Source organism: Microtus oregoni, unplaced genomic scaffold, assembly GCF_018167655.1.
Source record: "Microtus oregoni isolate MIOR12 unplaced genomic scaffold, Mior012 000114F_ref0000099, whole genome shotgun sequence".
NCBI classification, from domain to species: domain Eukaryota; kingdom Metazoa; phylum Chordata; class Mammalia; order Rodentia; family Cricetidae; genus Microtus; species Microtus oregoni.
The window spans coordinates 783197-795876 of NW_024544743.1; the positions used below are offsets into that span (position 1 = coordinate 783197).

The 12680-nt window shown below is 42.7% G+C and overlaps 1 protein-coding gene and 1 non-coding gene across 2 annotated transcripts in view; both read right to left on the reverse strand.

The window, feature by feature from the left end:
* The window catches only part of LOC121443902 (solute carrier family 28 member 3-like), a 53214-nt gene that overhangs the window by 16749 nt on the left and 23785 nt on the right, over window positions 1-12680 (reverse strand). The window contains exons 3-10 of the mRNA XM_041645658.1: window positions 10601-10686; window positions 10018-10109; window positions 8168-8357; window positions 5974-6118; window positions 3526-3639; window positions 2745-2822; window positions 1987-2067; window positions 321-401 (exon numbers count right to left, since the gene is read on the reverse strand). Of these exons, the coding sequence (XP_041501592.1) occupies window positions 321-401; window positions 1987-2067; window positions 2745-2822; window positions 3526-3639; window positions 5974-6118; window positions 8168-8357; window positions 10018-10109; window positions 10601-10686 (867 nt within the window). The remainder of the gene's footprint in view (window positions 1-320; window positions 402-1986; window positions 2068-2744; window positions 2823-3525; window positions 3640-5973; window positions 6119-8167; window positions 8358-10017; window positions 10110-10600; window positions 10687-12680) is intronic.
* LOC121443915 lies at window positions 1661-1767 on the reverse strand. The gene has a single exon (XR_005973726.1). It is a non-coding gene; the product is annotated as a U6 spliceosomal RNA (small nuclear RNA).

Here is a 12680-nt window from a genome sequence, read left to right on the forward strand (position 1 = left end):
CCAGGAATGGATAAAGGTTTGTGGAGAATGTGTATACAAGAAGCCCTATGATTTGATAAAAATAATGGTGTTCTCTCTCTGAGCTTTCAGTAGCTCAATTCCATGCTAACATAACCTCCCTCCTTTCCCTTTCTATACATACAAACATGCATACACACATGTGTGTGTGTGTGCATGGTGCTAGAGATTTCTTATTTCATGCTCTTCACTCCACCCCAAAGAGACGATGCATCCATGAACTCGTCTTCATCTGTTTTGGAAAGAGAACAATCCCATCAGCAGCTGCTCTGCTTTGCTTCGTTTCTGTGATCACAACTTACTTGCCCAACAAATATGTTGCCGGCAGCAACGACAGACTCAATGGGGGATGACCCCATAGTGACAAGCATCAACCATCCAACCTAAAAGAAAGAAAAGGACCAAGTCAGCAAAGAATTGTTTATATAGCAAAGACTTAACAGTCGAGTGAACATCTCACTGTGTTAAGACACTGAGGTCTTTAACGGTTGATGGCAGATTGGTGATTGGCGATGGGCTGAACATGCCTGAGACTCCTCCAGACCGGGTCAATCAACCCAAGTCTTCCTACTCGAGTCTAAGTCTGCACCATTGTATCATTTTGAGCACTATAGAAATGGGTTTCTGCAGATTAAATAAAAGTAATGAATAAATCATTACTACCACTGACAGAAAGCTTTTCTGTGTCTGAGAAGGACTGTAAGCAACAGACCTGAGTGATCCATCTATTCTTGGCTCTTTGGAACAGATGCTATTGTTCTCCGTATTGCAAAAGAGGAGACTAAGGCACAGAGCGGTTATTCAAGGCTAGCCCACAGGAAGTACTAAGACGGACGTGACTGAAAGGGTTTTCCCTATTTAATTCAAATGAGCACGTTTTTGGGGGTTCACTTTTGTATGGCTTTGTGGCATAGTTAGAATAGAAAGACCCCCAGATATCTACATATTAAAGGTCTGGTCCTCAGCCACAGTGTTATTAGGAAGAGGAGGCATTTAAGGGGTGGAGCCTAAGGCGAGGCCGGAAGTTGTTGGAAGCCATCCTTGAAGAGATCCTGGGGCTCAGTTGGTTTCCCTCTGTTCTGATTTCTAGGCATGAAGCCAGTGTTTTGTTCTGCCTGATACTCATTTTTTGCTTTTTATTTATGCATGTGTATATTTGTACACGTGGCTGTGGCCACGTGTGTACAAGTGCTGACAGAGGCCAAAAGATGTCAGTGGAGCTGACCGTGAGCCCCTGGTTTTGAGTGATGGGAGCTGAACTCAGTTCGAGCAGAAAATGTTCTTAACAACTGAGCCATCTCTCTAGCCCCCTGTGTCCTGACAAAGATGAGAAGTCAATTGTTGGGGCAGCAAGCGTATGACTTACTTGCTTAAAAAAATTCTATGCTTATAAAAATCTCAAGAGCAAAAGCAACATCTTTTTGTTTCTGTTTCTGCACTACCTGCAAGGCCTGGAGGACCTTGTGAGAAGCCAAGGCTATGGACCTATGTAGAAACCACAAGGAAACAGCAATGCTGCTTCCCTGGGCAGGCATTTGACCTCTGTTCCCTCTCTGCAGAAGTAACGTTTGCGGTTTCATGGACATGCCCAGTGGGTTGCAAGTCAGTCCCTTTGAAGGGCACTGAGGCAAAATTCTTTTTTTTTTTAATGGAACACTTAATGGATTTGCGTGCCATCCTTGCACAGGGGCCATGCTAATACTCTCTGTATCGTTCCAATTTTAGTATATGAGCTGTCGAAGCGAGCATGGTAACATTCTTAATATGGGTGCATGAAGGATTATGGGTAGGATTCTAAGAACTTAGATGGTGGTAGAGAGAGTCTAGAAAGATCTGATGTATTCTCAGTGCCTGAGTAACGGACTTTGAATCTGAACTAACTCTCCATCAGTACATCCCAGAGAAGTAGAGTCTGATTTCAGGAGAGAGAGGAGAGAGGCTGTTCTAAAGCGCCTCTCATCCCAGTACCTTTCTGACGACCCACTGCATCAATCCCACGTAGTAGAGCACGGACATCACAGTGCTGAAGAAGACCACGATGGGCAGGACCTGTGGGTGGGGTGGGGGTGAAAACGTGGTCACTGGTGGATGCAAAAAGTACCATGCATTCCCTACTAAGCTTCCCCTCTGCCTCCCTTTTGACCCTAGATGTGCCGTAACAGAAGCAAAGTCCCTCTGAGCTACAGATGTCTCCATCCAGAAGTTGTCCTCTGGACAGCATCCGACTCTTTAAGTTCTTTATGGGATTGGTTTGAATGTGTCTCCTAAGGTTCACATGGTAGACATTTAATAAGCATCTGGGATGGAGTCTTTGGGAAGTAATTAAGATTAGAGGAAGTCAGGGACTGGAGGGATGGCTCAGTGGTTAGGAGCACTTGCTGCTCTTGCAGAAGACAGTTTCAGCTCCCAGCACCCACATGACAACTCACAACTGCCTGTGACTCCAATCCCATACGGTTTTTTAAATAAAATGAACCAAGAAAAAAGATTAGACGAAGTCATGAAAATGGAATGGCCATAACAGAAATAATGGCTCTCCTTGGAGTCTGCTCCTGCAATACCTCATCCTTCCCTGCTAGTCCACAGCAAGACACCAACCAGGGAAATTTGTGCAGGATCTGATTTGTAAAAAATCTATTAAAATATCCCTAAAAACACATTGTGTCTACAGCGTTAGCGTTCCTTTAATTTTAACAGGCAGGCAGAGAAAAGATACCTGGAGTTACCTTAAATGCGAAGAAGTGATCTGTATACTTCTCCCCGAAGACAAACATAGCTCCGGCATCAGTGTACCCCAGAAAAGTCTGAGAGAGAGAGAGAGAGAGAGAGAGGTGTCATTACAAACCATGAGTCACAAGCCACAGATGAGCCTGAGGCCCTGCAGGGATGGATGAGGGCCAGCAAAGCCATCAGGCAGATTTGGGAAGTTCATGTTCTCAGCATTGCTCCTCCAGCGAACGCTATGAAGCCTCCTTTTAAAGCATCCCAACATCTAGACTTTCTGCCACTTCTAACACTTAGTCTGCCTTGCTCTGACTGTGGTCATCGGCTCCCATAAGTCATAGGTGCTACATGAGGATGGCCCTAGTTACCACCAGACACAGAGGAAGGCCTGTTCTCTATTTGGGGGAACTATCTCAGAAGTGTACCACCCCTTGGGCAGGGTGATGGGACGGCAGGGAAAGGGGCGTGGCCAATGGGTGCCACAGGTAGGGGCAGCAGCCGGCTTAATCAGCTACATAGATGAATGTATTCGAGACAAGCAGCAAATCTAATTTGTGCTATGGAATTAAAATTAGGGTACAATATTACAGATAAATTACCTACTTAAAAAAAATGTCCTGAGGGTTACACCCAAATGTTAAAAGTACAAGAACACAAAGAAATCTTTTTTGGATAAGCTCTCTTGAAGCTCAGGTTGGCTTTTCACTTGCTTTATAGCCAAGGCTGGCTTTGCATTTCTGACCACCTGTTCTGGATCACCCAATTTTCTTTAGAACTGCTCACCTGAACTTGTTTCCCCAGCCAATCAAAAGCAATAAATCCAGGCTTAGTTCTAAGAATTAAGAGCCCAAGAAGAAACTGTAATCCGATTCCCCAAAAGACAGGCCTCCAGTAAACCTGCGGAGAAAGATGGAGACCATTAAATATTGCGCTAACTTCATTCACAAAATCATTCACTATTGTAACGAGACTTAAAGAAACAACAAAACATTGGTCATGCAGAGACAGACAGCTTTCGGAAGTGGCAACAGACCCCTTTTGGTTGTAGTTTCCTTATTAGGAAGTTAAGGGTGACCTCAACATAGATGTTCAAGGGGCCACTGTCCCCTTAGGAGCATTCTCACATGTGGTTGGGGCAGCCAGGAGCAGAGAATGTTTTTCCAATTGATTAAATGTGTTCTTTGACAACTTCATACATGTACATAATCACGTTGATCACCCTCACTCCCTAGCCTTGCCTATCTCCCTCCCACCCTGTCTATCCCGCTTATCCTTACAAATCTTTCTCACATTCCTGTCTGTTTGCTTGGTTTCATAACTCACTGAGTTTAAACAGGGCTGTCTGTGTGACCGTGGATTGGAGCTATCCACTGAGTCTGGTGGGTTCAGCAGTGGGCACACAACTGAAGACAATGACCATGCCTTTCCCAGAATTTATCAATAGCCTGAAACAATTCAGGAACCCACGAATTTGATGCACATACAACTATCTGGGAAGAGCTCAATAAAGGATCAGGTTGACCTGTGGCTGTATTTGTTAGGAATTATCTCTATTACATTAATTGAAGTGGGAAGATTTGCCTACTGTGGGTGGCTCCATTCCCTACACAGGCTCTCCTGAACTGTGTAAGGGTGGAGAAGGGAGCTGAGCTCAAGCATGAATGCACTGATTTATTGCTTTCCGCTCTTGACTGTGTATAATATGACTAGCGGCTTCATGTTCTTGCCACTTTACTTATCCAACAATGGTGGGCTATAACCTGGAATTGTGAACAAAACAAACCCTTTCTTTCTAAGTTGATTTTGTCAAAGCAACAAGAAGCGAAACTAAGACAGACCCCATACAAGTAAACTCAATGCAAAGGTTGTGTAGTGCCTTGGATGGCATTTCGGAGCCCTACTCCCTGTCTCTGGATCCTCTGTTTGTCTTGCACCCTCTTCCACAGTGTTCTCTGAGCCTCAGAGGGGATGTTAGAAATGTCCTTCCAGAGCGGGCCCTCAGCAGTCACCCATTCTCAGCAGTATGGGTAGCAGCAAGTCTGCATTCTCCCACCGCTCACTACAAAGAGACTTCAGAGAACCGTTCTGTAATACATGCATATATCAGGGCTGCATCCACTCTGTATAAACCTTGGTGCAAAATCTGAGAACTTATGTAACTGTGAAGTCCTGAGAAATACCTTGGACACAAAGAATTGTCTCCGAGACACCCGGTCAAATTGTAAAAGTTGCATGTACAATTATTTCTTCACTTGGAAAATGGAAAGGTAGAAATTGATTTTTCTGTGTTCAAAGGTTGTTTATCTGACAATTTATAACTGAATTAGATGAAATTCAGCTCAGTTGAGAGACTCTTGTTCCCCAATAAAGGGAGCAAAGACCTCTATTGCAGACCTAGGATGACAGAAGAAACGGACTGCCGTCTACACTTCTCTCAGAGCAGAAATGAGTGACCTAAAATCTTGGGATTGATGGCACAGAGAATGGAGATGTTCCTCTGAGCAGGGCAAATACTTTTCGTTGTATTAGGTCAACACGGTCTCTGATTAACGTTTCTTCTGTGGGTCATCCTTTCAGCCAAAAAGAACTTAGGACTTCTGCAGCCTGCCATTGTGATTTGTAGGTAAAAGCTTTTAGTCTTAGAATTCAAACTCATCTCATGGGCTGTAGACTGATTACAAAAAAAGGAGAAAAAGGGGGGGTTGAAAATTGGATGCAACAAGGGAGGAGTGTATAAGGACAAATTTTGAGAATAAAAAAGCCCAAATCATAAACAGCATTTCCATAAAACACAGGATTGAAGACTGGTAGACGGCTTAGTTAGCATGTGCAAAGCCTAGCATTCAGGTCCTCAGTTCTCTTATAAATTGGGTATTGCTGCACCTGTTTTGATTTCCAGCAGGAGGATCAGAAGTTCAAGGTCATCCTTGAAAGAATTTAAGGCTAGCCTGTGATATATAAGTTCCCATCTCAAAACTCAGAAGTACAGGGTTGAGTAGAATATGTGTCAAAGGGAATGACTTTCCCTGAGTAGGCATGAGGGATGTTTTACTTGTGTAACTGAAAATTGCTAGAAATAAAACAATTCAGACAAGCACCTTCATTTTCTCGCCACCTTAAGGACTTGCAGGGGGTGGGGCGGTGGGGAGAAAAATTTGCCTAGTTAGATTCTTTCTCAGCCACTATTTTAGAGTCTATGCTCTCCTCGTCCCGGGACCAGTCTGTACTTACTCTGGTTGGATGTTTGGAAAAGAGAAATAACAGGATAATGTACATCACGAGACCGCCAAAGGACACCAGCTGCTGATTGCCCAATTTGGCAGTGTCAAGGATCAACCAGAAAATGACGGCCAGGACTAATGAGCTCCACATCACCCTGTGAGAACAAAAGTAACAGGATGAGGCCAATGCTAACAAGTGAAGACTGTAGTGAGACACCGTGCCCCAGAACCGGAAGCTCTGCTTCAGCCAGTTGGCTACAGTGACATCCGTCCCTCCATGAGCATCCCAGAGGAGAGTGGGTGCTTGTACAGAAGTGTCTGGTCTCTGTCTGTAGGGTCTTTGAGAGACACATTCACCTTTTTCTGTCAGTTTTGGGATGGGTGTTGACTCCTTCCCTTTACGAGAGAACATGTTTTCTGTATTTAGGAGCTGAGTCAGACTTTGGGTCCTATCTTCCTTCATGAGAGTCTGGTAGACATGATAGGTGATTCATGGCTCCTGGACGAAGAGGCCATTGTGTGGGGATGATGAGCTGATTACCTAGACTGAAGATGGGGGAAGTGTCCAGGGTAGCCCACATGGTTCTCAATGGAGAGAACCAGTCCTGTGAACACCCGACAGGGCCATCTCCAAGGAGAGGAGATCCTGTGGTGAGAATCCAAAGAAAAGCCCTGGGAATCGTTGTGGGTTCTTTTAAGGGGGAGTCAGGTCCCCAGGAGCCAGCCCCATTCCTAGAGCAGGAAGCCCCTCCCCAAGTCAGAGATATCAATGTCCTCATCTTGGTACTGGCTTTGAGTCAAGCCTAGAATAAGGAATTGGGAGAAAGAAAAGACAAGGCGTTAGGTTGAGTCTTCTTCAGACAGAGATGGAAGGAACACCTCAAACTGCAACTAGACCTGTAGTCATTAGGTCATTAGCTAAGCGTAAGCAAAGGGGTCCTAAGGCTTTTACACTTTTGTACAAATGGAGATAGATATTTCCTACTAAATAAAATGTGCCAAGGGGAAAAAATGTCATAATTTTAGTCCAAGGCTTACACAAAACCTTGTGTGCTAAATCTTTTTAAAGATTTTTAAAGATATAAGCTCTTTTTTTTTTTTTTTGAGACAGGGTTCTTCTATGTAGACCTGAGTGTCCTGGAATTCATTTTGTAGATCAGGCTGGTCTTGAACTCAGAGAACTGCTTGCCTCTGCCTCCCAAGTGCTGGGATTAATGGTGAGAGCCAGCACTGCCCAGTAAGATTTAGTTTTTAAGGAGCAAAAGGCATAGAAAGAAATGAGAGGAATTGAGACCCTAATCTAAAAATTATTGAATTCAATATTCAATAAATAAGTGCAAATAATGGGTATCAGTTGGTCCAACTTTTAAATATATATTTGTATATAGATAGACAGATATACATATACATAATATTTATGTTCATTGTGCATTGGAAACACACACAAACACACGCATGCACACATGCACACACACACACACAAAGCCCCAAACAAAATGTTGAGTTATTATGTCATCTTGGTCTTCCTTTCCTGTTTGAAAACTATAGAAATAAATAAATAATAATGAATAATATATAATATAATAATAAGTATTAAGTGAAACAAAACATTCAAGATTGAATGTAATCCATGATTTCTATTTATTAAAAGAATTTAATGAGATCATACATAACTATATACGAAAGTGCGAGCTCACATAGTCATCAGGTCTTTACTGTGTTGGACTTTTAAGCCAATTTTTAAGCTAGCACTGAAACCAGACGGCATCGTGCAGCTGTTCTCTGACCTGGGTCAAGACAGACACTACTGATTGATCATGATCTCATTCTACGGACAAGGTTGAAAATGCTAACGCATCCCTGTATGTCCAAAATGTTGCTTTGTCCTATATTCTTGGCTAATTCTTAATGTGTAGATATCTAGGCATCTCTCTAATACAAACATGAAGATAAGCAGTTTGTCTCTGGACATTTACCATCGAACCAAGGGGCTTGCTGGTACACCTGAATAGCTTCCATATGATCCCTTATCTCACCCTGCATTTCTTGTTTGCCAAATGGAGGCATGATAGAAGATTGCTCTCGAGGTTATTTCTAGCATCAACCTCTCATAAATGAGGATGGAATTTTAGAACACATTTTTGGAACGGTGTTGGAGAGAGCCAGCATGCCTCCACCGCAGTAGGAGAGAAAGATGTATTTACCATTTCAGCCAGAACCAATGCTTGTCGAGAAGCCTTCTGCCTGGAGACAGGAACTCATCAATTTGCTGCTCATATTTGGCCATCAAGTGATCCCAGATAACAAAGAAGATGGTAACCACGGTGATCACAAAAAGAGGCAGGGCTCTGTGGAAGTTTAGTACACAGGCTGCAATCACCAGAGCCAGGAAAACTGTCCAGGAGGCAAATTAAGACGGTTAATATCACCACACCAGGGGTCATGGGCTTCCAGCCTGGGTCTGATTTAGGCAAGGGGTGGCTTAAATAGGCACCCATAGAATGCAGGGCTGCTTTGTGGAGGCTGCTTTTGGTTTTTCTGAGACAGGGTTTCTCTGTGGCTTTGGAGCCTGTCCTGGAACTAGCTCTGTAGACCAGGCTGGTCTCGAACTCACAGAGATCCGCCTGCCTCTGCCTCCCAAGTGCTGGGATTAAAGGTGTGCGCCACCACCGCCCGGTAGGCACAGACTTCTTGAACTGAGCCTTTTGCTTTCCTTTCAAGCAAGTCCCTCAGATTTCACCATGATGGAGTTCTTGAATCCTGACACTTGGTCACTATTGCCGCATTTAAAGAACAGATTCCAGGATAAAAATACCAGATGTGGTAGTGTACATCTTTAATCTCAATACCTGCGAGACAGAGATAGTTGGATCTCTGTGAGTTCAAGACCAGCATGGTCTACATAATGAGTTCCAGGACTCCAAGGATTATACAGTGAGAGCCTGCCTCAGAAAAATAAAAGTTTCTTTTTCTAAAATGTCAGCAAACAATGGCCCACAGGTTCAGTCTGACTTGCTGCGAGGGAAGTGGCATTTGCTGTGCGTACTTGCATCCTTTAATCAAGCATTACCGCAATGAAGCCAGGTCTTTCCACTTACACAGTATCTGTGGTTATATTTTTGTTATAACGGCAAGGTTGAAGGTCCAAGATGGCCAGACCTAAAAGACTCTCTGGCCTGTTGGAGGGACGCTGACCCACCCTTGCTGTAGCTGCCCCAGCTGTTTGGAAATCATCACACTCTTGGCTTTGACGGTGTAACATTCTTCTACAGATGCCTATGGGCTTAGTGGGAAGGTTCACATCTTTTAAACCACGTTTTTGCTTTGGAGGCTGAGGTGTGGGCCCAAAGGTCCCGGGTCTGACTCTGCCTTCACTCCTACATTTATTTTTGTTCTTGTTTAACCTGTGTTCACGGCAAAGTCTGCCAGTTGTCCAAGTATTCTGCATTTGCATTAGCCAACGTGCTTCCTTGAAAACATGTCACAATAACAAGGGCTCTATGAGCCCCAAGAGTAAGGTAGTGCCATGGTTTGACTGTATCCCCCTGTAGTTTGTATGTTAGAAATTTAATTCCCACATTCAAATAGTGATAGTAGCAGAGGCGGGGCCTTCGGGGAAGTAATTGGAATTAGATGAGGTCCTAAGGCTGGAGCCACCATGGTGTTATTAGTGGCTTCATAAAAACAGACATGGGTCAGCGTGTGTTATCTCATGCCACAAAATCCCTCTGTCACCAATACTTGATCCTGGACTCTGTTCCAGGACCCAAAAAATATCTATGATTGAGCCTACAGTATTCGGTTATAGCAACAGAAAATGGACTAAGACAGTAGGTGCATCAAAACCAAAAATTTCTGATTGGCTTCATAAGAAAGGCAGGCGAGCAGTCTGTGTAGACTTTCCCTTCTGGGGTTTGTTGATTGACTTCACCATTTCTCTGGGTGAGTCTATGAGGTCCAGGGGAAGGGCAGATTTCTTTCTTTACCCAGAAAGCTAACACTTAAAAGATCCCAAGAAATGACAGCAGCATTCCCACAGCCCTTTGGTATTTACCTGTCAATAGAATGCCCCCTATGGTTCGCCGAATAATGATTCTGTGCTTTCTATAAAACTCACAAATCAGATCATACTTCCTTTCCAAACACCTGCAACACAAAAGTCAAAGACCCACAGAGTAAGCACCCAAACATGAGATATTGGCGTGCGCAGCCTGGGTTAGAGGCTTCACAAACAACACAAACAGGTTTCTGAAGCCGTGTCTCCAAGCAGAAGTGGAACAGTCATCTTTGGTGGACACTGGCCATAATGTGGATTAACTACTGAAGAGTGTGCCACGCTCTGAGGGAGGGAACCCGAATGGTGATGGAAGCCATTAGTTAGTAATTTATACCTTTAATGAGAAGACTGTTCTGAGAAAATATAAAAATAAAGACTGGGTTCCCAGAGCCACATCTTTTTGAACTGATTGCGTCCATCACCCCAAAAGCCATGAATTTTATCCAAGTGGTGTTGGGTGAGGTGCTGACAATTTCTAATGAAGCATAGTAAAATTTAATTTAGAAGAGAATAAAAAGACAAACACGGAATAAACACACAGGGAGTAGATGCGGCTGTGTCCTTGGCTTAAGAACTGTACCCTTTTTGACGTTCATCTTGGTCATCATCCTCCATGTCTTCTTTGTTTCCTAGAGACTCCTGCTCAATCGTGATCTGCCTGTCACCCTGGAGATCAAACGTAGAGCAGAGAGGATAATGAGAATCCCGGCACATGGACCCTGGACTCCTTTGCTCAGCATTCAGGCAAAGAATGTCCAACAGTCCTTTTAAAATTATTATTCAAGAAATGGCTCCCCTCATCTACTTCTCAGGCACCCTTTCCCCTTTATAATCATAAGAAATTAGGGATCATACTTACGTTCTTCCCTCCCAGAGGAGCCTCTGGTACTCCACCCCTATCACCACCATTTTTTTTTTTTTTGAAAAGGGAACATGTTTGTAGTTCTGATTTTGTTCCCGTTTCTGCTGTAATCATTCAACCCCAGACACCAGCTCTGGTTGTAGGAAAGGCTAAATGAAGTTAACCACAAAGGCTGTGCAATTCTCCCTTTATGTTGAACCGTCTCATTTCCAGAGTCCTGAAACCAAACCAAGGCTTTGCTTGCAGATATGAGCACCTGCCTCATCCTTCAAGAGCTGACAGACTCCCCTTGGAACTCACAGGAGTGTTGCCTTCCCCTAACAATTTAAGGGTAACGTGCACCCAAGCCACTTTTCATGGACAGTTTTTCCAGGAACAGTATAAACTTTCTCCCAAATACCCATGGCCTATTCTGTTCCCAGAGTAGCTCCTTCTCTCCATCCCACAATAATTCTTCAGCTGGTGAAGCTGATTATTGTATGTAGCTGGGAAACATTCAGGTGGACTAGCTCTATTACAGCCTGTAAGCCACTCTAATAAATCCTATCTTCTATTTATCTATCTATCTATCATCCATCTGTCTATCTATCTATCTATCTATCTATCTATCTATCATCTATCTATCTATCATCTATCTATCTATCTATCTATCTATGTATGTATGTATCTATCTATCTATCTATCTATCAATCTATTATCTATCTATCATCTATCTATCTATCTATCTACCTATCTATCTACCTATCTATCATCTATTCATCTATCTATCTATCTATCTATCTATCTATCATCAATCTATCTTCTATCTATCATCTATTCATCTATCAATCAATCATCTATCTATCAATCAATTATCTATCTATCTATCTTTTATCTATCTATCTATCTATCTATCTATCTATCCATCCATCTATCTATTCATCTATCTTCTATCTATCTCCTATCTATCATCTATTCATCTATCTATCTATCTTCTATCTATCATCTATTCATCTATCTATATATCATCTATCTATTTATCTTCTATCTATCATCTATTCATTTATCTATCTATTTATCATCTATCTATCTATCTATCAATCATCTATCTATCTATCATCTATCTATGTATCTATGTACCTATCTATCTATGTATCTATGTATCTATCTATCTATCTATCTATCTATCTATCTATCTATCATCTATCTATCTACCTATCTATCATCTATTCATCTATCTATCATCTATTCAGCTATCATCTATCTATCTATCTATCTATCTATCTATCTATCTATCTATCTTCTATCTATCATCTATTTATCTATCTATCTATCTATCTATCAATCATCTATCTATCTATCTATCTATCCATCTATCCATCTATCCATCTATCTACACACTCTCATTTTGTGAGTTTTATTTCTATAGAGAACCCAGGATAATACATGAGTCATTTTCTGAAGTGCTCAATCTATGTTTGGATAAGATCTTCACTGCTGTAGTATTGTATAGAACAGTTTCAGTGCCCTAAAACTCCTGTTGCTCACCCCCACTTTCTCCCTAAGCACCGGAAACCACTATCTCTTCACTCCTTCATGGCTTTGCCTCATCCAGGATGCTGCTGCTGGGGGTGGTGTGGTGTCCCCATCTTAAAGTGACTTCTCTCACTCCGTAGTAAGCACTGACAGCTCCACTAGTTCTCCCCATCACCCCATCATCCATTTTACTGATGGGCGTCTGGGCTGCTCCCACGGTTTGCCCATTATGAACTTTTGACACGTGGACTTGTTTGCTTGCTGGAGGACAGAGTGGTACAAA